The sequence below is a fragment of the Amia ocellicauda genome, chromosome 15 (assembly GCF_036373705.1).
Source record: "Amia ocellicauda isolate fAmiCal2 chromosome 15, fAmiCal2.hap1, whole genome shotgun sequence".
In the NCBI taxonomy this organism is placed as follows: domain Eukaryota; kingdom Metazoa; phylum Chordata; class Actinopteri; order Amiiformes; family Amiidae; genus Amia; species Amia ocellicauda.
In genome coordinates this window covers 22,316,142-22,343,717 of record NC_089864.1, presented here as the reverse complement: position 1 = coordinate 22,343,717, position 27,576 = coordinate 22,316,142, and the positions used below count along the sequence as shown (strand labels likewise).

Here is a 27,576-nt window from a genome sequence, read left to right as displayed (position 1 = left end):
TTCTAAAGAATGCTTTCAGCACCTTGTTGAATCAATGCCACGTAGAATTAAGGCAGTTCTGAAGGCGAAAGGGGGTCAAACACAGTATTAGTATGGTGTTCCTAATAATCCTTTAGGTGAGTGTACAATGTTGTTTAAAGTTTATTGATCCTGTGACAAATCAAACCTGCCATCCCAGACCCCATTATCAATACTGGCTTATTTGTATATTGCACTGTACCTTTTAAGAAAGTGGTATAGAATCATCTCTAAATAAATGCACAAAAAATACAAACATCATTGATGCATGAGTTGACTTGTAATTGTGGTTTCAAGCAGGTTATTACTGCTCCCCACTCCTTGCTCTTCAGCTTAAATATACTGAAGTTTCTAAATGGTGGGATTTAGATAAACTGTATTGCATATCCCCAATCCATGAAAATACAATTCTTACAACAAGCTTCCTCCTCAGCAACAATCCTCATATAAAAAAGCATTTTCACAGCTCAAAGTACCTCCTCCAAAGAAAATAGAAAAAGCATGGGAGAAAAACAAACAGATTGATTATTCCAGAAATGAGAGAAAAACAAAACTAATTGGAAACCTAAATACCCAACTGAAAACAATTTACAGATTAAAGAAAAACTCATCAAAATCACATTCAGTTAACACATCAATCATTTTTATTTCCATTGATTTAAACAACTTAAGAATGAACAAAACAAATTAGAGAAATGAAGGCCAACAAGTATCCAATTAGCAAAAGGGTTACATTATTATTATTATTATTATTATTATTATTATTATTATTATTATTATTATTAATTATTTGTAGTAGTAGTAGTAGTAGTAGTAGTAGTAGTAATTGTTCTTGTTGCTATAAAACATATTTATTATTGTTGTTGTGATTGTCATATGAATACATTTTCCTACTGCTTTGGCTAACATAATGCTTTTTAAGTCATTGTTGAGTTTCATCAACCTCCAATTTGCATTCTCAAATGGTTATTTAAATACCTTTAATATATGCAAATGTACAGGTGTGAGAGAGCACAGATAGAGAGTAACTAATTGAAGTAAAGTCAGGCATACTTTTGTATGAGATTGATGGTATTTTAGATACAGATTGATAGTTATAGATATAGTTTAATTAATAATAGAGTTTACTTTTGGAGTGCAAACAAGTGTGTAGTCTTTATAGTTGCCATCTTGGTGTTGGTGTGTGTGGGGGATATATATTAAAGCCTTCATTCTGTTTATCATTCATCAGGGTGGAAACTGGACTGGGAAGCTGCTTTGGAGTTCAGTTGACCTGGGAGACCATATAAATGAGTTTTTGATGTTGTGGGGTGTTCTTACAGAGAAGCATTGGCATTGCTAGGCCTACTTTGTGGAAGAAGATACCTTACTTTGCCTATATATTGTAACTATGTGTGATCTGTCATATGGACTTAGTGATTTTGTATGTCTATATTGACTGTACCCAACTTTGAAATGCATTGGATGCAGGTGACTGATAAATTAATGATAATATAAAAAAATGACAGCCCTAAGAAAGCACAGATTGGTTTTATGAATGTGGAATTGTGTCATTTTATTTTCTGCACAATTTTATTTGCCTATGCTGAATAGAGGGCAAATACAGATTTTGCCCTGGTCTACCCTCTGTGCTGCCTGAGAAGATGGGAAAGCATCTGTAACACTTTCTCTTGAAGTGCATTGAATGTATTCGACAAACATTTTGTAGTGAATAGATGAAGTGCATAAATAACATTTTCTATTATTGCCAGTACTGCACATAAAAGGTAGGAGGAAGAGTACTGTAAATACACCCACCAGTGCTGTCAGAGGAGGCCAGATTGAACAGAAAACATCTGTTGGCAAGTTCTCATCAGGCAGCTGTTTATTAGTATTTTTTCAAGCCAGAGAGTGAGCAATAGAGATAGAGAGAGAAAGAGAGAGAGAGAGAGAGATAGAGAGAGAGAGCAAGAGAGAGAGAGAGAGAGAGAGAGCACAGCTTCCTTTATTGTAAGAGTAAACTGCTGATCTTTTCATGATATGTAATCCATGAAAGCCATATAATTTCATTTCAGTAAAATTGATACATTGAATGTGTTCCTTATGTGTTATGGTTTTAATTCCAGTTTTTCATTTATTATTATAATTAAAATTATTATTATTATGCTATTTCTTCATTTTTAATGAGATTTTCGGGTTCTGTTGCTTAAAGGTAGCCTTTTCTACTAAACATCTTCTGGGAGCAGTAATGCAAGCCACAACATGACCTGTAATGAATGCAGCTCTTATAGCATGCTTTGCTTTCATAGAAATAATAATCTAACATGTCTCCGGTTTATTTGATAAAAAATGAGCACAGCTGACAGGGGGTAATTATTGCAAGTTGCAGGGTTTAGTCTGTGAGATATATTATGCTTCATTTCAAAAGATCCTATAAAAAGGATTTTATTAAAAGGATTTAAGGTTTTGTAACAGGTAAAACTATGTCAGTTCCCATTAAGTTGTTGCCACTCCCTATAAGTCAATAGGGATTCACGTTTGCTTGTGCTAATGAATCCTGTTTTCTTAATTAAAGCCTGCCAGCATCCAAGCCCTTGCTCAGTATGAAAGATGGGATACACACACACACGCACACTTTTGAAATGAAAGTGCAGCCCCTGCATAGGCTACACATCAATCGCATTACAAGTCCAGCTGTTAGTTATACAAAGATTGCTATTTTTTTCAAGCTGCATTTCCTCTCTATGGTATTTGCAGTTTTTTTCCCCCCTCAAGTCCCTCCCCCGTATATATCGTCTTCTCTCAGCTTTCCCTTTTCTTGTTTTTTGACGAATGCGGTGCAGATCTTTGGACAGTTTCTGCAGGCGGTCACAGGACATCACCCGCCAGCTGCACATCTGGTAAGTGATCCATGCCTGGGATATTTAGCTGTCTCTGATCATAGTTTCGATTCATTTCATTTCTTTTTCTGCAAACAGTTGTTTAACACTGTAATGTTTTCGCAATTCACTTTACAAAAGCACAAGCGCACTCACTGCACAGTTAAATGTACTCAATATAGACTGGAAAATAAGTAGCCTTTACCGTTTAAGTTAAGCATTAAATATCTAATATAATTCACATATTTTTACGAATGCATCTTTTCACTAGTTTCTATATGCACTTTTGAGTGGAAAGTCATACAACTGAAGTGCCAATTGTGTAGGGAATTGTGTACATTTTAATTTTTGATTGACTCCACGCCTTTAATAGAATACAATGCATTTTGAGGAAAGAATATATTAATTTATATTTGATATATGTTTTTAATGATATATAACTCACTTTATATAACTTTATTATTTCCCATTATTTAAAGAGTGAATATAATGTGGAAATTGAATTAACTATTATTATATTTGGTAGGGGGACAATTGCATAAATATTTACATACATCTTGGCTTTGACTATGAAAAACAAACTACTCTGACTTCAAAGCCAGGATGCTTTTTGCTGTGCTGGGTAAAAAGTTGTGTCTTGATATGTGGATATGTGGAAGCAATAGCCATCTTTTACAAGGTAGGAATTGGACATGATCAGTAGTCCAGATCTATGGGATTATACATCATCCCTGACAGAATGCATATTAGGGAGTCCCAGAAAGCCAGTTCACTGGGGCAATTTTGCAATATTTGCTCAAACACAGACCACACATGCTCAATGGGATGATTGTCTAATGACTGTTCATTGCCATGGTAGAATTGCAATGCCCTGAGAGACTCTCACTTTCAATCTTTATCCCCACAACAAGAGCCAAGTTAAATAACGTCTAAAAACATGTGATCTAAATAAATATCCTAAGTAAATAAAACCACACACCTTGAACTGGGTTCTGATGTAAAAGTGGCAGGGTTTAGCAACATTGGAGCAGATTAGGCCAGATTCTTCACTAACTGTCTGCAAGCCCACTCTTTTTTAATTATCTCCCATACAGTGTAAGTTCTCTCTTTCTTGAAATGAATCCATTTGCCATTTTGACCAACATATCTATGCACCCAGAATAAATACTCGAGGTGCCTGTTTCTAAAACTAACCTAAAAGCTCAGCATCATTTGATGAAGTACTAAAATACAACACAATACTTTTTACATCCTATCTTTAAATGCATTTTTTCATGCATTGTACTGTGTGGTATTTTGTGCCACAGCTGTTTATACTTAGGCATATCAACAGGAAAATAGAAGCACATGGGGGAAATGGCTCTCCACGGAAAGTTGTCCAGAATGCAGAATTAGAAGGCAGGATTAAAAAAGGGAAGCAGTCTTATTGGAATGGGTATATAGTGTCTGAGATGCACATGGCATTAAACACTTTTCCCTTTTCAGATCATTCCTAGACATTATGGAGGGTGATACACAAGCTATCCACCTCAATGGGCCCGGAGACCCAGCCGTTAACAGACCCGACCCAGACGATTTGCAGGAGAGAGGGAAATGGGCAAATAAAATGGAGTTTGTGCTGTCCATGGCAGGAGAGATCATTGGGCTGGGCAATGTGTGGCGATTCCCTTACCTGTGCTACAGGAATGGAGGGGGTGAGTGCTTCTGAATATGAACTTCTTTAATGCTAATTTCAGCCTCAGTTCACCTTAAAAAAGGAGAAACACACAAAAAAGGAAAAGTACGATAAATCCACTTAGCAATGGAATGTGTTGTTGACATGCAGACTGGTACACGTGTTTAATCACAATTTGGGCACAGATTCAGTTTCTGTCTTGAGTTCTGTCTGTCATTTTCCAAATTGAATCTCATGTTCTTTCTCCAACCTCAGACATGTGGCGCTTTCATATGACACAACATCCCCCACCCACGTTAAACTATTTACTATCTTGTTAACTCATTATGCCCTTTGTTCTTGACATATACAACGAATTAACTTCAGACGAACCCCACTGCATTCCATTCTCCTCTGCCTTTCTTCAGCTGCCTTACCCTGGTGCATGTGTCTGATTTGCAGGCGTCTTCCTCATCCCATACCTCGTGTTCCTGTTCTGTTGTGGGATCCCTGTGTTTTTCCTGGAGACGGCCCTGGGACAGTATACCAGTGAGGGGGGAGTCACTTCCTGGAGGAAGATATGCCCCATCTTTGAAGGTAAAACTTCCAATCGCGTAGATTCGGATGGTATAACATATTCCTTCTGCCTGTGTGGATGCCGACAACAATGGTTCTCATGCCATGTGGAATTAAATGTCTCACCCTACACTTGCAGAGCACAGTGACTTCATTATGCTGTGTAGTTCTCCACTAGCTGTGCTCTAAGGCTGAAAAGTGCAATTTTCAAATTGAAATTGACAATACTTCTCTTACAAGAGTTCTCTATATCTCTGTTGTAGAGAAGTTGGAACTTACAATTCCCTTAATACAGCGCTTTTCCACACATGTTATTTGCAAGTCTCTGGCCAAGCCTCCACTGAACAGCCAGCTCAGAGTGTTGGAGCTCTCTACAGATACTCAAATTACTTAGATACATTTTGCGAGACAAGGTTATCAGCTGACTTTCTCTCAACTGGGTCTTAGCCTTCAGTAATGCATCTGTATCTGTATATACATGTAGACACACATGTACGGACACTATACATTTGATTGTGAAAATAATATGTGGTGGAGGCTGGGAGTGAGTAGACATTATGTTTTGTTTTTCGGTAATCCCTGAATGACTTGTTCTGTGACTTGCATGAACATGTCATTGATTCCTCTATACAACAGTATAGCCCTTCAAATAACAGTCACCTCAACAGTATAACGACAGCCAATATGTTTCCCCTGTTTCTGAGAGGGTGTGTGTGTCCTAAAACATGTCAAGGTGCTTTAAGCATTGAATCTCCCATTGGCTGGGATTAAATGAAAGGTTAATTTCACTGATTATTTACAGCTTGGCTATTGACTTGAATAGACCATTGATTTGTTTTATGTATTAGGTGTGGCGTGTCTTTTTCTCCTCCCTTTTATTTGTCTCTTTCTTTCTGTAGGAATTGGCTATGCATCGCAAGTGATTGTCATGTACCTTAATATCTACTACATTGTGGTTCTGGCATGGGCTATTTTCTACCTCTACAATTCATTCAAAAACCCTCTCCCTTGGTCAAACTGCAATAACCAGTGGAATACAGGTACAGCAGTCAATATGTCTATGAACAGTGAAGACAATGCATTTGGAGTCATCTGGGGACTGGGGACTGTTTAAAATGGATATGGACGTTCAAGGTCTTATTACGTCAGTTGGAAGTTTAAGGAATACCATGATTTACCATCTCCTTCATCTCCCCTCAGAAAACTGTCTGGAGTCAACGACTGGCAACAAGACAAACATCTCAATTAATGAGTCTGGCAATTTCACCTTTTTGTATGGGGACTTCTGGAAGTAAGACTAACCCTTGACCATTAACAATCACTTTAAAATGTAATTAAATAGGTTAGGCCTATGCCTGCTTATTCCTAATTGCTTCAGGAAGTTGAATGTATAGTATAGTATAGTAATTATATATATATATATATATATATATATATATATATATATATATAATTGAACTGAATTTAGAAACTTTTTACTGCATTTATGTATTCACACGGTCACATCTAAAAATGTACACCGATCAGCCATAACATTATGACCACTGACAGGTGAAGTGAATAACACTGATAATCTCGTTATCATGGCACCTGTCAGTGGGTGGGATATATTAGGCAGCAAGTGAACATTTTGTCCTCAAAGTTGATGTGTTAGAAGCAGGAAAAATGGGCAAGCGTAAGGAACTGAGCGACTTTGACAAGGGCCGAATTGTGATGGCTAGACGACTGGATCAGAGCATCTCCAAAACTGCAGCTCTTGTGGGTGTTCCCTGTCTGCAGTGGTCAGTACCTATCAAAAGTGGTCCAAGGAAGGAAAAGCGGTGAACCAGCGACAGGGTCATGGGCGGCCAAGGCTCATTGATGCACGTGGGGAGCGAAGGCTGGCCCGTGTGGTCTGATCCAACAGACGAGCTACTGTAGCTCAAATTGCTGAAAAAGTGAATGCTGGTTCTGATAGAAAGGTGTCAGAACACACAGTGCATCGCAGTTTGTTGCGTATGGGGCTGCGTAGCCGCAGACCAGTCAGGGTGCCCATGCTGACCCCTGTCCACTGCCGAAAGCACCTACAATGGGCACGTGAGCATCAGAACTGGATCACGGAGCAATGGAAGAAGGTGGCCTGGTCTGATCAATCATGAGTACAAGGTGTTGACTTGGCCTCCAAATTCCCCAGATCCCAATCCAATCGAGCATCTGTGGGATGTGCTGGACAAACAAGTCTGATCCATGGAGGCCCCACCTAGCAACTTACAGGACTTAAAGGATCTGCTGCTAACGTCTTGGTGCCAGATACCACAGCACACCTTCAGAGGTCTAGTGGAGTCCATGCCTCGACGGGTCAGGGCTGTTTTGGCGGCAAAAGTGGGACCTACACAATATTAGGCAGGTGGTCATAATGTTATGGCTGATCGGTGTATATTGAAATAGTAAACTATCACTTTGACAACAGATTGTTGGTATATATATATATATATATATTTATTTATTTATCTGTTTGTTTTGAACAATTTAGACATTTTAAACATCTAGAAACAATTTAAAGGTTTGTTCAAACTGATAGGTGTTCATAGAGAGGTTGCTCAGTTTTTAAGACTTAATGTTAATGAACTCTTACAGATTTCTTTGAGAAAAGTAATTACTTTATTGTCTTCCGGCAGCACATCTGTGTTATCAGAGAAGACCACCCCTGAGATTGAATTTTGGGAGTAAGTTTCAAGCATGGCTACTGTCACATTCTACATTTTCTTCTAGGTTATGGCAACAACCCCCAAATATTAAAAACAAATAGTTTGACTTACCCAGTGTTACTCAGTGGTTAAGGCTGGTGAAGGTGAATAGTCTTTTTTTTCATACAATAAGCTAAATATATAACCTTCCAAATTATTCAAAAGAGTATCAGTAAGATGTATTTATTCTGTCAAACAAATACATGTTGCACTATTTTTAATCAGGCATGGCTGTGTTAGTACAGCCATAGGGAACATTTCTCAAAATTAAAAAAGAAATAGGTATGTTTAATCCAAATCAGGTGGACAACCTCTTTAAGAAGATAAATATATACTGGATTCTAGCTTCATATCTGACATGCATGTTTCCTGGTTTCCCAAACTGGAGTCTGCACTCACTCTTGTATTTATGCATATACTCTTAATTTACACTGAACTAGATTTAGCATGTTTCTTATATTAATTATTTTTCACCCATTTGTGGAAAAACAAACCAAAACAAGTAGAATTCAATATGAGGTGTGGGATTTGTTTATTTATCCCTGTGTATACATAGAGATACCTCGGATAGCAGGATAGTATATAAAAGGAACATGCATATGAATTCCACACACCTACCAAAATAAAATGTAAACATTCATTCTTTGGATGAAGAATGTATATTTTTTTCTGGAGGATATAGAGTAAATTAGACTCAGTTGTTGTGGTTTATGCCATGGAAGCCAGATGTGGATGTGTCCCTGCTAGTTTACAACCAAGCTCAACACAGGAAATGAAACATCTGTTTTTACCATGCTAACTCACTTGTCTGCACTTGTGCGATGGAAATATGATGCAGTGCTCCACCACATTAATTTAATTTGGATAGTAAGATTTTTTTTTAACTAATTATTTCTTATTTCAAGAGTTTTCACCAAGATTAAAATCAAAATGCATGCTTTATTGACAGTGTACAGTGTTAGGAGTTATGTGCAGGTCAAGAGGGAGAATTTCTCCTCAGTTAAGACCTTAAATTGGAAGCAGTCTAGTAGACAAGAAATCAATCTTTCCTTCTCCATCTCCTCGTTCTCCAGGAGACGTGTTTTAGGGGCATCTTCTGGGCTGGGACACATAGGCAGCCTGAGATTAGACCTGGCTTTCTGCCTGCTTCTGGCCTGGGTCGTATGCTACTTCTGCATCTGGAAAGGAGTGAAATCTACGGGAAAGGTAAGGAAGCACTTCTGAACTCTGTCCACAAACAACCAGACATAATCTTAGTTTTTTAGCTTAGCTCCGAGGTACAGAAAAGCTCTAACCAGCAATTATATTATATATTTTCATACAAATCAACTAAGTTTCTTGTCTGAAAAGTACCATATGGGTTTTAGCAAGTAAATGATTATAAATATCTACATTAATATATTGTTGTAACTACTTTCAAAACAGAAGTGGAGATGACAAACTGGACATGCTTCTCAAAGACAAACTGGACAGGTTTGCTAAGTAGTACTGCAGAAATAAAATAGTTAGGTGCAGCTTTCGCTTGCATACATAACTACTAAAGACCCTGAAACAAAGGGTATGTGATCTCCTGCTAGGAAAGTACTGTGTAAGCCTTGCTGTAGTTCAGATGTGTTTCAGACATTCCTTCATTTTTGTTTCATCCATTGTCCACTGCTTGGTCCCAAACAACCACTTTAACAGAAGCGTAACCCCTCCAAACAATACGACTCCATTAATCAAGTACTAGTCAGTGCTTTATGGACAAAGCAAGTCAAATTGGACATCCTGTGGCAATAAAAGTTGTTTCATGTTTAAAACAGGCAATGCTATTAACCCCCTAGCTGCATACTTTGGTAACAGTCTACAGTCCACTTTTTATAGTAGTTATAAAAAATTGACCAGAAAAAAAATATCCGGACACAAACTATCCTTCTATAATTCAGAATTCAAGAGCTTTGGCCAAACACTAATAAGACTTTGATGGATGGAGTGTAATAATGTATTTATTATCGTATAATGAACTCACTTGGCTGAGGGAATGAAAATCCAGATCAGACTATCCAGAGGTAACGTATGCATTTATTATAGGTTATTTTAAGTAAAGTGCAAACATGGCAAAGTATATAGATGTTATTAACCATGGAAACCCATGGCAAAGCAGTGAATGTGCACAGAATAATGGGAAAACCACCCAATTACTGGGGACATTTACTGATGTAATCTGTATTTTAAATCTCTATTTAATCTGACCAATGAGAATGTGTGTTTTGCAGGTGGTGTACTTCACTGCGACCTTCCCCTACATCATGATGTTTATTTTATTCATACGTGGAGTAACACTGCCCGGAGCCATGGAAGGAATAAAGTACTATCTCTACCCCGACATCTCCAAGCTGGCAGACCCTAGTGTGAGTCTCTTGTCCGGTTTAATCTGATTTATCACAATCAATACAAAGTTTCCAAAGGTCTTCCTGAGAGCACTGTCACATGAGTCATCAAGCCCTGGCTCCGATAGCAATGAGGCAGACAGTATTTATTTTTTACATTTAGTTTAAAAGTGAAGATGCTGATGTAGTGATCTTGCCTCTCATTACAGCAGCAATGAATAAGGATGTGTGTGGGCAATAAACAGTAGACAACAGTATGAGTTTTAGGCTCCATAAAACATGATTCCCAGTATATTTATTATACATTAGAGGTGACTGTTGTATTTCACGGGCACAGCAGTTTAAATGCAGTGAATGTGCTGCCTGCCTTGAGCCTCAGCTCAGTTAGTTTCACCGATTACTTTCAATCAGGGACTGACTGGGACTGAAAAACGGACTTGTACTTTTACCCAGACTGACGCACCACAGTTGGCCTGCGGTTACTCCTCCACCCGGCCCCACTGACGCACGCACGTTCACACCAGCCCCTAATATCACCACCAGCTACAGAACACACAGAGACAGTAAACTGTTATAAGAGTTATACACAACAAACACAATCTGTTATAAAAGTTATATACAACACACACAATCTGTTATAAGAGTTATATACAACACACACAGTCTGTAAACTGTTCTACAGAAGACACACTGAATTGTCATGATTGAACAAATAGCTTAGCACAAAAATTCAGTTGTAATTCATACTTGTTCTAGCTACAGATTATAAATATAGCAACATAGTGGAAACAATAGCTTATAAGCAGGCTGAATCATCACAAATTTAATTAATTAAAGGCAGCTGTGCTGTGTCAAGGTCTGACTCATGTAAATAGTAGGGCTTCAAACGAACATTAGCCTGTTGAATGTGATGTACAAATGCAGATTTCCACCTAAATAGACAAACCCAAATGTAATTATTTATCATGATAAATCAGGGCCATACACAAGAAAGATTAAATCTCATGTTTCTGATATCATTAGTTATAAATTGCTCAGGTATACTCCCATTTGAGGCCACAAGCTCAAGTACATAGTAAAAATATGAGGAAAATATGAAATATATATGGTGTATATATATACACATTCTATGTTTACTGTTATTCATTTTAATATTGAATTATTATGATTAACTTTTAATGTATTGTGTTTAGCCAGTTGCAAATAAATCTACCTTATTTCTAAATTCTTCTTACTGTAGCTTCTTTGATGGTAAATATTATGTGTTTATTTAGTTCCTGTGCCGCTGGAAAATAGATAATGTCAGTTTTGGAATAACAAAGAGCTGTTAAAACTTATTGACAACAACCAGGAAAAAATACGATTAGTACCATGAGTACCTGACACTGCATTTCAATGTAGGTGAACATGATTGACCATTCTAAACAGACATACTCGGCTCTTACTTACAACACAGCAGCCAAGACAGGAGACGCCAGGGCAACAAACAGGAGCCATTTAACAAATCCATCCTGCAGAGTTGCCTTGGTTGTGTATTGTGTTTATTTAGAGGCCTGGAACCAGCCCAGTTATACTGACGTTGATTAAGGGGTGTTCTGAGGGATGTTTTTGTGAATTGTTTTTCTTGTAGAACTACCTTGCTTTGAAAGATGCCCTTTTCAATACGTAGTCAGACAGATGTATTGAAGGCCTTTATGTGGAAGTTCATCCGCAAGTCATTTGACCATTATGCACAGTGAGGACATGGGTTTACATCATTTATTTATTAATTTATTTATTACAATAAGTCAATGTGTGGTTTATGATCTCTTTATATGGTATCTACTGTATATATACCACATCTGTTTAGTTTCAATATGGTTTTCAGAATTGATGCTCTATGATTCAATACGAAGTCAGTCATTTCAGAAGATGCATTTTATGGTGCCATCACTGTCTTTTGATTTCATTAACATAGCTTACATTTTACTCTTTTTTGTCTGTGTAAATACGTGGGTCCCGGGGGGAGTTTGGTTGGGGGTCGATGAACGTGGAGATAACAACCTCACATACAACAACTAAAATAAAATAAACGATGCATTTTGCAGTGTACAGTTGTGTTTTAGTTGCACAATACATGTGTTTTGGTGACAGGGCTGTATGCAATTAAAGCTGAATGCTCTGAAAGCTCTGAGAGATTATCACATGGCAACTGGTAATATTAACCAGATGTTTCCCTTCAGGTTTCTGGAGTGTTTATTTTTGTATTTACTCACAGCAGACCATGAAGTAAAACATACATGGTATTAATCAGGAACTATACACAAAACAAATAATAATTATTTTCAATCTACAACTTGTTTTCTGCTTCAGAGCAAGGATTTCCTTAAAAGCCCAATGGTACAGTCACGGGGGACACAACTAGCAGGAATGTTAAACAGATAAGAAACCAAAGATGGGTAATTAATAATCGACTAAAAATGAGCCAATGGTAATAAATGATTTGTTTTCTACTCAACTTGATCATCCTACTGTAAATTTAAAAGCTTGATTCTTGCTCAACAAACACAAGGATTTAATTCCCTCCTTGTGAGTTGACAAATCAGGTGCTGTGACTTTATTCTGTATCCAGAGGTATTTTAATAGTTGGTTCTCCTATTGCTCTGTAGCACTTGTTAAACAGAATCCAAATGTAGAATTACAAAGTGTGACATCTCACTTAGAATGAGCTCAGAATTTAGATTATGGAGTAAATACATAAGTAAATGATGGTGAAATATCAACATCACAATTGTTTTCTTCCAAGGTGTGGCGCGATGCTGGAACACAAGTGTTTTTCTCCTACGCTGTGTGTCAAGGTGTACTGACTGCCCTGGGAAGCTACAACAAGTACAATAATAACTGCTACAGGTGAGCGAGTATTAGAAAGTGCATGGAGCCATGTTGTGTCAATAATTACTGCCTGGAGTCCCTTGTAAAGTGCAGCTGAAAATATGTCAACTCTTCAATTTGGTTTACAGTGCCAGTACCATATGTTAATACACTTGTTCACCGATCAGCCATAACATTATGACCACTGACAGGTGAAGTGAATAACACTGATAATCTTGTTATCATGGCACCTGTCAGTGGGTGGGATATACACTCACCTAAAGGATTATTAGGAACACCATACTAATACTGTGTTTGACCCCCTTTCGCCTTCAGAACTGCCTTAATTTTACGTGGCATTGATTCAACAAGGTGCTGAAAGCATTCTTTAGAAATGTTGGCCCATATTGATAGGATAGCATCTTGCAGTTGATGGAGATTTGTGGGATGCACATCCAGGGCACGAAGCTCCCGTTCCACCACATCCCAAAGATGCTCTATTGGCTTGAGATCTGGTGACTGTGGGGGCCAGTTTAGTACAGTGAACTCATTGTCATGTTCAAGAAACCAATTTGAAATGATTCGACCTTTGTGACATGGTGCATTATCCTGCTGGAAGTAGCCATCAGAGGATGGGTACATGGTGGTCATAAAGGGATGGACATGGTCAGAAACAATGCTCAGGTAGGCCGTGGCATTTAAACGATGCCCAATTGGCACTAAGGGGCCTAAAGTGTGCCAAGAAAACATCCCCCACACCATTACACCACCACCACCAGCCTGCACAGTGGTAACAAGGCATGATGGATCCATGTTCTCATTCTGTTTACGCCAAATTCTGACTCTACCATCTGAATGTCTCAACAGAAATCGAGACTCATCAGACCAGGCAACATTTTTCCAGTCTTCAACTGTCCAATTTTGTTGAGCTTGTGCAAATTGTAGCCTCTTTTTCCTATTTGTAGTGGAGATGAGTGGTACCCGGTGGGGTCTTCTGCTGTTGTAGCCCATCCGCCTCAAGGTTGTACGTGTTGTGGCTTCACAAATGCTTTGCTGCATACCTCGGTTGTAACGAGTGGTTATTTCAGTCAAAGTTGCTCTTCTATCAGCTTGAATCAGTCGGCCCATTCACCTCTGACCTCTAGCATTAACAAGGCATTTTCGCCCACAGGACTGCCGCATACTGGATGTTTTTCCCTTTTCACACCATTCTTTGTAAATCCTAGAAATGGTTGTGCGTGAAAATCCCAGTAACTGAGCAGATTGTGAAATACTCAGACCGGCCCGTCTGGCACCAACAACCATGCCACGCTCAAAATTGCTTAAATCACCTTTCTTTCCCATTCAGACATTCAGTTTGGAGTTCAGGAGATTGTCTTGACCAGGACCACACCCCTAAATGCATTGAAGCAACTGCCATGTGATTGGTTGGTTAGATAATTGCATTAATGAGAAATTGAACAGGTGTTCCTAATAATCCTTTAGGTGAGTGTATTAGGCAGCAAGTGAACATTTTGTCCTCAAAGTTGATGTGTTAGAAGCAGGAAAAATGGGCAAGTGTAAGGATCTGAGCGACTTTGACAAGGGCCAAATTGTGATGGCTAGACAACTGGGTCAGAGCATCTCCAAAACTGCAGCTCTTGTGGGGTGTTCCCGGTCTGCAGTGGTCAGTACCTAACAAAAGTGGTCCAAGGAAGGAAAAGCGGTGAACCGGCGACAGGGTCATGGGCGGCCAAGGCTCAGTGATGCACGTGGGGAGCGAAGGCTGGCCCGTGTGGTCCGATCCAACAGACCAGCTACTGTAGATCAAATTGCTAAAAAAGTGAATGCTGGTTCTGATAGAAAGGTGTCAAATTACACAGTGCATCGCAGTTTGTTGCGTATGGGACTGCGCAGCCGCAGACCAGTCAGGGTGCCCATGCTGACCCCTGTCCACTGCCGAAAGCACCTACAATGGGCATGTGAGCATCAGAACTGGACCAAGGAGCAATGGAAGAAGGTGGCCTGGTCTGATCAATCACGAGTTCAAGGTGTTGACTTGGCCTCCAAATTCCCCAGATCTCAATCCAATTGAGCATCTGTGGGATGTGCTGGACAAGCAAGTCCGATCCATGGAGGCCCCACCTCACAACTTACAGGACTTAAAGGATCTGCTGCTAACGTCTTGGTGCCAGATACCACAGCACACCTTCAGAGGTCTAGTGGAGTCCATGCCTCGACAGGTCAGGGCTGTTTTGGCGGCAAAAGTGGGACCTACACAATATTAGGCAGGTGGTCATAATGTTATGGCTGATCGGTGTATATATGTATGCATTAGTATTATGTAATTTCTCAATACAGTGTCTTTATTCAGTGAGGGAAGGAATCAACAGGTATATAGGATACCAAAAGCTTCTGTGGGCCTTTGATGTGATCATGGTGAGGCAGTGAGACCTAGATTGAACCTAGATTTGAACCAGGCCTTGATGCTTTTTTCAGACCACTTTAATCCTTCATTTATCTTCTGTAGATTGTTGTTCCATTTCTACCTAGTTTAGTGGATGTGCATTGTGATTGGGTTTATTAGAACATAATGAAGTTTATAAACAAGAAGCCATTCAACTGATCCAACTTGTTATAATCATATAAAATCTGTCCACTTAAACTAACAGAATTTGTTTAACGAACTGGTGTAAAGAATGTGTTTTAAGTATGTGTTACTGTTTCCCTTTTTTTACAGAGATTGCCTGGCGCTCTGCCTTCTTAACAGTGGAACCAGTATATTTGCTGGATTTGCAGTTTTCTCTGTACTGGGTTTCATGGCTTTTGAGCAGGGTATGCCAGTAAGTGAAATGGTGAAATCTGGTAAGTTCCACTACATTATATTCTTTCTATTTCTATTTCTATTTCTGAGTACACCACAATAATACTCATGAAATGGAGGCATTGAATCTTTGGTAACTGTTTTCTTAACAATTTGAATGAGGTTTCAAAAATCCATACCAAGAGTTTACAGTCAATAAGTGCTTGGTTTCCGAACTCGCATCACTTCAATCTATTATTTCAATGAGGTGTTTGGAATTGAAGAATTTGAACCAGTATGAAACTAAGCAAACAGGACGCATGTATTAAAAAAAACAACAACAACAACAAAAACTGTGGTTAGACTGATCACAGCTGTCTTGGCAGGATAGTTTAAAACCAGACTGGGCACAAGAAACTATGATCAATGTAAAATTATGAATTATGAAAATGCCATTAATTTAAATATGCATAATAGTACTCAGTTATTATAATATTGCTATATATTTAACTCAGAAGACGTCCTTATCTGGGGCAACTTAAAATTGCATACAGTCCACACCGTGAACAGATATACGTACAAAATATGTGTAGAAATGTAAAAAGAGCTAAGAAAAAAACAACAAATCAAATACATTTACAATACATGTGCATGCTGGATGAAGCCCAGAAGCCAGCGCTGGAAATGAATTGTGTGAATGCATTACAAATGCATCAGTTGTGCAACTATTGGGAGGAGTGCCTTTGAAGTCTTCAAAAGGTACGACTGCAGGATGAATGCCATAGAGAATTGGGCACAGCCGTCTTTAACCACAGGCAGATCAGTGCAGCACTCTGAGAGATGGGGGCTGTAGGAGTCTGAGCTGGACGTTAATATAAAGGCTGCATGAAAAGACGTGGATTTTATTACATTTTTGTATTTTAAAAACATTGAAATACTGAAACTTTAGAAACACAATTACAGGAGAATACCACAAGATGGCAGGACAGTCTAAGAAAGTCAGAGAGCCAGACCCTGTCCATTCGATCTGCATGAAGTTACAAAAAACTAAAAGACAACTATGTTTCTTTCAAATTTGCAGTTAAACCCAAAAGAATTAGGAATACAAATACAAAATAGGACTTTGCACTTACATATATATATATATATAATCTGTTTATGTATTATTATTATTATTATTATTATTATTATTATTATATTGTGCCAATCTTACCAGTATTTTTAATAAACACCAAACAGAAATGTACTAATTGGATTTTTGTTTATATACATAAAAACAGATTCGACAGCAGCTATTTTAAACCAAATAATTACCATATTTGAGTTGACATTATCAATACCATGGTTATTTATTTAACTCAGCAGATGTCCTTATTGTAAAAGACATACACAATACATATTAAAACGATAAAGAAAAAAAAACAAAAACACAACAAATCAAATGCATATACCATATGAGGAAAGGACATACACTTATTTTTTGTTCCAATCCAAAAAGGCTGTAAATTTCACTACTCCATAGAGTTCTAAAGTAGTAAAGACAGTTAAATGAATAAAATGAAACCGAGGAAAAGGCTCTGGGACAGGCTGTGTTGGGGAGTCAAAAGCAGCTCCCCTTACAGTTTGACCATGGGAACACTGCGGAGGGAAAGAGCAATTAAGACTAATTAGGGAGACTAGACTTTTTGACCTGTGTGTGTGCTATTTGGCCAGGATACCGACTGAAGTGAGAACCAACCTTTGAGTTAATCCTTCTTTTCCTGTGGCTCCTAAGTAGGAAGGACCTTTGATGTATCATTTCCTATAAAAGACCAATCTCAAAAGACTAGACGTGAAATGACAAACTATAGTTGGTTATAATGACAGTTACAGACAGAGAATAATATTATGTTCTAGTTATTGAGAATGAAAAACATTAAAGTCGAAAGGTGGAAGCATTTCGATTTTGTACCTGGCAGGAATGCAGGATCTGGCTGATGTCTTAGTGCTTTCTAAATCTGACTCCAAAAACTGGTCCGTCCATGCCCTTCGAAACTGCCTGAAAAGAGGCCAGTTCCCCTTTTTTAAGGGAACTGAGAGAGGCAATGCAAAAGGCCTTGAGGTGGTTTTGCATATACTGCATTATTCCATTATATTACATTTGATTAATACTTAGAAATATTTGTATAGCCATTTAAATGTATTCACATAACTAATTTGAACAAAAAGGTTAGTTTGTAATTATTTTAGTTTAATAAATATTGCTAAACTATGCTTACTATTTTATAGTTTTTATACTTCTAATTCAACTGCCTCCAGCAGCATCTGGCCAGATTGACTGATAAGAAACCTCTCTCTGTCTATCCTATATGTGAAGATACCCTTTCAACTGTGTGAAAGTGGACCTTAATATTTCAAGATTGACTTTATATGTGGGTGGTCTCAAGAGAATCGAGGCATGCCTCGTTTTGGAAAGGCAAAATGTCAATGCTTGTATAATTTCATTCACTTCTATACTATATTCTGCTTAATCAGTGTTCAGTGGGGCAAGGAGTGGTCTCAGAGACAAGTGTAGGGGGTGAAAAACAGGCATTAATAATTAAGTACTTTTCAGGGTATGTAGTTGAATTACATTTACAGTTGGCATGCTTGTAATTCAGTGTTTGAGCACAGCAGCGATAAGAAGTCATCGTAAAGCAATCCAAATCAGTTAACATAGTTCAGCGACTCTTAAAATAGTGTTTTAACTGGAACTAAAGATCGCAAGGGTGAAATTAAAGGGTTCTACTGCATATCCACTCTTTACTTTAATCTTGTTTCTTTATATATATATTTATTTGATTTAATGTTAAGACAGCAGATTCAAAATAACATATATTAGAATAGTACAAAATTGTTATAAGCCAAGATCTATGATTTGAACCAGTCTTGTAGCTGAACAATACTTCAGTATACAACTTTTCCCTGACAAAATTAACTTCCCCACTTTAAAGGGACAGTTTTCTTTATACGGATGTTAATGTCCTGTTATTTACTATAATTAGAGAGCTATTTCAAGCCTGATATTTTTGGAAACTCTCAGGTTGTGGCGCCCAGCAAGCGAATTGGATTCGCACCATCGCGCAAGTTCAACGTGCATCAGGGAACGGAGCAAAAAAACACACAGGACAGATGTCTAGCTTTGACTCGGCATGCAACGTACGTGAAGTTTCTTGGTTGTTTCTGTCTCCCATAGGTCCTGGTCTTGCCTTCATCGCTTATCCTAAAGCAGTGACTTTGCTTCCCATACCTCAGCTGTGGGCTGTGCTGTTTTTCCTCATGATCATCTTCTTGGGTCTTGACAGCCAGGTGAGTGAGTGAATCAGCACCTTGAAGGAGTAACCCTTGTCCAGAAACTGTTAACTTGCTTCGGCTTACAAAGCTCACGAAGGGTAGGCCATGGCTGACACACATCTCGACCTTTTTGTACGGGATAACTCTTGAAGCATTGCTAGGTAGATGATTGAAAGCTCATGGCGTTTCTGAGCTGTGGAACAGTCACCAAGTCTCCAGGATCAATTCAACATGGCAGCCCAAGTGTGCAAAATGAATGAAATAAAGCACAAACTATGCCAGTGTGTGGAGGCTGTCGCCGTGTTTGAAACCCTGCTGTCGTTGTTGTGTCTGACGGCAGTTCGTCTGCGTGGAGAGCCTGGCGACCGCCATCACTGACATGTACCCCCGGGTTCTGCGCAAACGGGGACGTCGGGAGATCCTTATCCTCGTCATCGCCGTAGTCTGCTTCTTGTTGGGCCTGCTGCTTGTCACGGAGGTAAGAGATCTGTCTGCTGAGCACAAAGCAGCACTTTAGAGTATTTTAAAACAACACTAAGCCACCGAAAGGACTGGGCTGCAGCACAGTGGGACTGGGCAGAAAATGTGGAACTGTACCCACTGTGAAAAGTGTCTGGGTTATTTACAACAAAATACATTATATTAATAGCAGCTATTACTGTAGGTGCTCCAAACATAATTAAATGCAAAACCATTTATTCAATTAATTGCAGTTTTATTCAATTTCTTAATGCAAATGTCTATCATAACATATGTTTTTAAATCCCCCAAATGAGTCGTTTAACGTGCCTACATTTTGTTTCCATCAGGGAGGAATATACATCTTCCAGCTGATCGACACATATGGTCCTAGTGGGAAAAGCTTGCTGTTTATTGCCTGTTTTGAATGCATCTGCATAGGGTGGTTTTATGGTAAGTTCACTCTGAAATTGTTTTGCTGTATCTCTTTGACACAGGTTTTGTGTGATTGTTATACCAGGACTGAAAAAGCAAGTGATGAACAGCTAAAGAACTGCATTATGAACATCCCTATATATGGTGTAGGTGGATATTTACTTCTGAGACTTGACTGAAATAAATGAACTCAAGTTTGAAAGAACATCTGTTTTCTCAAACATACATACAGACATACAGATGGGTAACACATTAAAGGAAAACCTGAATAAATGAGAGGAGAAACATAATGAATGCAGATGCCTACAGACAGGTGTACTGCATGATACAATTAAGCAATTAACATCCTATCATGCTCTGTGGCATGTATACAAATGAACGGTACAGGCCTGACTGCTTGACCCCTACAGTGAGGGCGTCCGGAGGCTCTGTTATGCTGTGGGGGGCATTTTCCTGGCATGGTTTGGGTCCACTTGTCCCCTTAGAGGGAAGGGTCATTAAATCATTACAAAAGTTATTCTGAGTGATCACCTTTATCCTATGGTGACACATTTCTCTCCTGATGGGAGTGGTCTCTTCCAGGTTTAGCCATGTAAAGTGTCTACTATGTTTTTTATCAACATTAACATCTTTGTTCATAAGGAGTAAACAAGTTCTAATGGTTTTACAGGTGCCGACCGTTTCCTTGACAACATTGAGGATATGATTGGACACCGGCCATTTCCTCTGATCAAGTACTGCTGGCTGCTCCTTACCCCTGTCGTCTGTGCTGTGAGTGCTGTTCTGTTTCTTTGCAGGGTGTTCTCTCTCGTCACCGCCAGATGACTGAATACTCTCTAATAAATCTGACTGTAGAGAAATTATGTACGGAAGTCACATAATTTAATACACAGGAAGAAGGAACTAATTGCAATGTATTTTTCATCAATAGACACATTGGTTTAATCTAATGAGCCTCATGTTGTGAATCTGTAGTTATGTCTGTAATACACCCATTCCTAGCATTTCATTCATTTGAAAACATTATGAACTGGTAGTTATAATTCACAGCAGATCTGCCGATCCTGGGCTTGAGTTTCTGAATGTTAGATGACATTTTAAAATATACATTTCTCATTAATTTGGTAGTGTTTTGGCCAAAGCTTTGTATTTGTTTGAGTTTGCGATTGTAACAATTGCTGCATTTCTTTTTTTTTTCTATCAACCACACTATTACTTTCTACCAGTCCTCTGAATACAAAGATGATGTGTAGAAAAATCACAAGTTGCTTTCATTATTCATTATTATTATTACTTTTTTCCTGTTCAACAGGCCACAATGATTTTTGACATGTTTGACAATACTTTGTCGTCTACGGAATATGACCCATGGTGGGGAAAAGCTCTGGTGGTGCTTTTGATGATGTCTTCAATGATCTGCATCCCTGTTTACATTGTATATGCTTTAGTGAAGGTAGGCTTCATTTTTCCAGTTTTCACAAGTTTTATTTTTATTTTTGGTCAATTTTTTCACTTTCATCAGCTGAAACAAAGGCACTAACAAAAATAAATCACTAACCCCTTTTTGACAAGAAACAGTGAGGCTGTAATCATAAATTCAAGACAAGATGCATCAATTAAACATGTTCATTTCTGTAACTTATTAATACTGATATTCAATCAAACACCTACTGAAAACTGTGGCAGTGAACACAACACTTGATTTGTTAGTATTGAGAGGTACAGCTCTTGAAGTACTCACATAAAAATAGTTTGACACCGAATACACAAATTAATTAAATACTTCAAATAAATATTGATGTAAAACTGAAAATAAAACATTGAAATATTAGCACAGTTTAATTCTTGGTGCCTAGACTAGAGGCACAAAACTAAAAAAAAAAACAGCATATCATTAAAATGAATTTAGTCTGGCACCAGATGTACATTCAAATTGATAAAACAGTGAATTATTGACATTACAATAAATGAGGATGTAATAACTTGTTTATACTACTGCTCTAGAAGCACAGACCACTGTTGAATAATTGCGGTACTGAATATATACTGAATAATGTTGGGCATATTTTTTGGGGGGTGCGGGGACAAAAATCTCAACATTAAAACCCTTTACTAAATTAAATTTGAATTTAGCTGTACTGCTTTAGGCAAGAATAACATTATATAATTCATTTTACAGCATCGGTTCTAAAGGCCTTCACTGGTGATTATTTTTATGAGTTACCCTGCTGTGCTATAACTTGTGAAGCTTGGCCACATTAGAACATTTCTGTTCACGGTTGCAAAAAAAAAAAAATCTTTTGTGGATTGTGTATCTACTGTGTAGCTGAGCTGGGAGATCTGAAATTACCCAGCACTGAGGATGTGTCCACAGCTCAAAATCACCCTGAGGAGAGGTTTGACACGGATGTATTTATCTGACTTTCCCCTGGCACTCATTTGAATTTAACCTCGGTGACAAATAACCTGCTCCTTGTCTTTTTGAGCTTGTGTATGTAAAAACAAAGGCATCTACCTTGCATTCTCCATGACAAAGCATTTCTTTTTTCTCCACAGACTAAGCATCAGCTTTTAACATCTTCAACTGAGCTGCGGCAGGCGAGCCCACATAAGCCAAAATTGAGTGTCTTTGGCTTCGTTGTCTCAGGAGGGGAGGCGCCCGCCTACAAGGAGGGCAAAAAAGCCACCGAACACACAGGTGACTTCAAGTTTGCAGAGGGAGCTGAGTAACAACCGATGCAGCGTGATTTCCAAAAGGGTTCACAGCAGAAGCTGGTGATTTTTAAAAGCCTGATTTATAGAACAGAATCACGTCATTTCTGTTTACAAAGATGCAGCAAGTGGATACGTGATGCATTATATATAAACCTTTTGAGAGGAGGTTTATGTTTTCACCCCAATGAGGTTTTACAAAATGACTTCTTGCGTTGCCCCTCAGGAAATGTATGCTCCCAATACGTATTCTTATAGTTTTAACTTTTACGATTACAGAAATGGCATGGGATTAGGTGTATCCTGGCTCAGTAAGGTGACCTTGTTCATAATTTCCATACAATTACCATATATTTTTTTGAAACAATGAAGAAAAATATAAAGTATGTGACTTCCTCACATGAATGCATGCATTACTCAAAAGGAACAATTTAATAATGAATTCATAAATCTGTGGAACATGTCTGGTGGTAAATTAGATTAAAAGAGATAAGAGTACTGCATTTATGTAAAAAGTCTCTTTGAGTGACAAGGTCAAGACCACATTTGTTTCGGTACTTACAGGTTCATAGAGTTAATTTGAAGTAGTTCTGTATGCCATTACTGCATTATCAGTCCCCCTGGAACAATAAAGTAAAACCATAACACACTTTCATGAATATTATTAGAATCCTTCACGTTTCCAGGGGAAGAAAAAACTAACAAAAAATAATAATAATTGTTTGGGTGTGCGGTGTATTCATGGGCCTTCACTCCATTCCAATAACATTTTTATTTTGTCCCTGCTATGACTGAAGTGTTTAATTCAGATATGAGTGCAGTTACCTGCCACAGTATTCTTGTTTTCCTCATCTGGGGCTTCAAGCAGCTGTACATAATAAAGCAGTTTCAATTAGGGGTTTAAATAAGACAATAAAAAGTGACCAGGCAAAACATTATTTATTATTTATTTTCATTTGAGTGTAATGCACATTTGAAGTGTGGAAGTGTAACATTTTTGTCACAGTGAAATCTTCTCCCATGCTGTTCTTGATGTAAGAGGTAATAGATTATTTACCATGTAGTTTAGCAAATATAGATTAACAGATATGCAAGGTCTAAATAAGAGTACACTGTGGAACTATGACATATGTATACATTATAGTAATGTCATCTTATTAGTGTACATAATGTGTAAATCCTTGTGTATAATATTTATAGAATTTCTGAATCCCAATGCATTTCTTTTGTACATACAAATAATGCATGTGTTTTAACCTCTGTAGTACATGCAATCAGAAACTGACACCTCAGCTAACAGTCTACTTCATTTTGTTATATTAATGATTGCTAAATAGCTTATTCAATTCTGTTTACTCAGGGTACTCATCCTGCCAGTAATGGATATATATATATATATATATATATATATATATATATATATATATATATATATATATATATATATATATATATATATTTGCCTTGACAAAGTAAATACTTGGAAATAATTTCTTAAAAATGTATTAATAAGTACGTTATTAACAAAATCAATGATTTAGCTCCAACCATTTGTGTTAACTTCATGCAGGACTTGTATAGATCCCTGTCTATGTTCCCCAGAGAATAAAAGGATCCATTTTGTTTATATACCATGTTTCCATAACTGGTTCATACTTTAGTGACACCTCTTACACGGTTTTGTACTTTTGACTCATTGCCATTATGCAATCATCATGTTGTGCCCTTTTGCAGGCGATTCTTCAACTACAAGCATTTTGACCAACACATAATGACTACAAATCAAAGTGGTTCAAAATAGAACATATCCATTCAAATATTTAGCTACACTGATTACATAAAGGATGCTATGTACAGCAGTGACTTACTCATTTTAGAATGTATACATGTTAAACCATTTTCAGGAAGTCCATGTGAAAAATATCATTACCATCACAATCTATTTTAATCTCTAGGATTTTAGGTCTAATACATAATACTGCACAAGTATCTCTTGGTAAACTTTAATTTGATCACAATATACCATACAGTGGGGGAAAAAGTATTTGATCCCCTGCTGATTTTGTACGTTTGCCCACTGACAAAGAAATTATCAGTCTATAATTTTAATGGTAGGTGTATTTTAACAGTGAGAGACAGAATAACAACAAAAAAATCCAGAAAAACGCATTTCAAAAAAGTTATAAATTGATTTGCATGTTAATGAGGGAAATAAGTATTTGACCCCTTCGACTTAGTACTTGGTGGCAAAACCCTTGTTGGCAATCACAGAGGTCAGACGTTTCTTGTAGTTGGCCACCAGGTTTGCACACATCTCAGGAGGGATTTTGTCCCACTCCTCTTTGCAGATCCTCTCCAAGTCATTAAGGCAACTCGAACCTTCAGCTCCCTCCACAGATTTTCTATGAGATTAAGGTCTGGAGACTGGCTAGGCCACTCCAGGACCTTAATGTGCTTCTTCTTGAGCCACTCCTTTGTTGCCTTGGCTGTGTGTTTTGGGTCATTGTCATGCTGGAATACCCATCCACGACCCATTTTCAATGCCCTGGCTGAGGGAAGGAGGTTCTCACCCAAGATTTGATGGTACATGGCCCTGTCCATCGTCCCTTTGAAGCAGTGCAGTTGTCCTGACCCCTTAGCAGAAAAACACCCCCAAAGCATAATGTTTCCACCTCCATGTTTGACGGTGGGGATGGTGTTCTTGGGGTCATTCCTCCTCCTCCTCCTCCAAACACAGCGAGTTGAGTTGATGCCAAAGAGCTTGATTTTGGTCTCATCTGAGCACAACACTTTCACCCAGTTCTCCTCTGAATCATTCAGATGTCCATTGGCAAACTTCAGACGGGCCTGTAATTGTGCTTTCTTGAGCAGGGGGACCTTGCGGGCGCTGCAGGATTTCAGTCCTTCACAGCGTAGTGTGTTACCAATTGTTTTCTTGGTGACTATGGTCCCAGCTGCCTTGAGATCATTAACAAGATCCTCTCATGTAGTTCTGGGCTGATTCCTCACCGTTCTCATGATCATTGAAACTCCACGAGGTGAGATCTTGCATGGAGCCCCAGACCGAGGGAGACTGACAGTTATTTTGTGTTTCTTCCATTTGCGAATAATCGCACCAACTGTTGTCACCTTCTCACCAAGCTGCTTGGCGATGGTCTTGTAGCCCATTCCAGCCTTGTGTAGGTCTACAATCTTGTCCCTGACATCCTTGGACAGCTCTTTGGTCTTGGCCATGGTGGAGAGTTTGGAATCTGATTGATTGATTGCTTCTGTGGACAGGTGTCTTTTATACAGGTAACGAGCTGAGATTAGGAGCACTCCCTTTAAGAGAGTGCTCCTAATCTCAGCTCGTTACCTGTATAAAAGACACCTGGGAGCCAGAAATCTTGCTGATTGATAGGGGATCAAATACTTATTTCCCTCATTAACATGCAAATCAATTTATAACTTTTTTGAAATGCGTTTTTCTGGATTTTTTTGTTGTTATTCTGTCTCTCACTGTTAAAATACACCTACCATTAAAATTATAGACTGATCATTTCTTTGTCAGTGGGCAAATGTACAATATCAGCAGGGGATCAAATACTTTTTTCCCTCACTGTATATATGGAGCACTTCCGGCCTGATCCGGGTCTTTACCACTTTGCTGCCGAGTTTTAAGGATTTCACGTTTTCTTATAAAAGAGTAACTTTTCAACACAGCTCAGTGGAAATGACAAATCAGATGCACACTCATAGTGGGCATTAAAAATAAATAAAAATAAATAAGAAAGGCATACTATAACATCTCTTATTTTAACTATCACGACCTCGCAGTGCACAGCACCCCTTGTAATTTAAATGTGGAAAAGTAGCTACTTTAACCTTAGATTCTGGTGGTAGGCTTTTGTATTAAAATGAAGTAAGCAGACTGGTGGGAACTCACAGCCGCCACCTTGCCCTCGGCTGCCGGCACGTACTCCCCAGAGGTGGAGCTGGACAAGGACCCACAGGAGGAGCCGTAAGAGGAGCCACAGGAGGGGCCGCCGGAGGGGCTGCAGCAGGAGCCACAGCAGGAACCGCATCAGTTGCAGTCCTGGTCCTGGTGTACCACTTATCCTGCTGGTTTTTGTTCCAACCAAGCTCTCAATTACTTAATTGAACCCTTAATTGAACTAATAATTTCTTAATATTCCTAAATTACTTTTAACAGTAGGGGGTTTAAGTATAAGATTGGATAAGGAAATGTTAATTATGTTAAGGAACCAACTTTGTATCCATTACAGTATTTAAAGATTCTGCAACATTTGCAAATGGCGATCACAACAATGATGCAGAGCGCTGGAGAGAGACGCACTGAGCCGATGGCAGGATGAGATGCTCAGCTGGTGCAGGCACTTGATACTTTTCTGGATCCAAAAAGTTGTCCGTCAAGCAAGGATTGGATCCGTTTAAACCACACAAAATACTCCGCCTTTCCCATTACTTGAACTTGTGTGCATCTCGCTACCTACGCCTATTTCTGTACCTCCTAACTACATTATTATTATACATTTTATTTATAATGCGCTCTTATACACATACGCTACACTCAAGCAACAGACAAAAGTGACACAGTACACAGATGCAACACAGCAGTACAGTACACACAGACACAACAGAATAATCAAGAAAACAAGCAGCTAGGTTTGCCAATAAAGGAGAGCAAGCAATAAAATGTCTGAAGAGATTATTTTAAAACTTGTAACTAACAGAGATCCTTACAAACTTTTTTCCAAAACGTGATTTTTAAGACAATTCTTTAAATGCATAGTGCACGTCTAGTGCTTCTTCTCTCGTAAACTTT

At 38.4% G+C, this 27,576-nt stretch overlaps 1 protein-coding gene across 1 annotated transcript; it reads left to right on the top strand.

The window, feature by feature from the left end:
- The first annotated feature begins 2,600 nt into the window (after window positions 1-2,600).
- LOC136771603 (sodium- and chloride-dependent GABA transporter 2) lies at window positions 2,601-23,890 on the top strand. Its single transcript, XM_066724010.1, has 16 exons — window positions 2,601-2,897; window positions 4,362-4,570; window positions 4,993-5,127; window positions 6,006-6,146; window positions 6,307-6,397; window positions 7,764-7,811; window positions 8,906-9,038; window positions 10,088-10,222; window positions 12,987-13,090; window positions 15,771-15,895; window positions 19,048-19,160; window positions 19,486-19,623; window positions 19,955-20,057; window positions 20,710-20,810; window positions 21,352-21,492; window positions 22,596-23,890. The coding sequence occupies exons 2-16, from the start codon at window positions 4,378-4,380 to the stop codon at window positions 22,767-22,769; spliced, it is 1,875 nt and encodes a 624-aa protein (XP_066580107.1). The 5' UTR covers window positions 2,601-2,897; window positions 4,362-4,377; the 3' UTR covers window positions 22,770-23,890.
- Window positions 23,891-27,576: the final 3,686 nt, after the last annotated feature.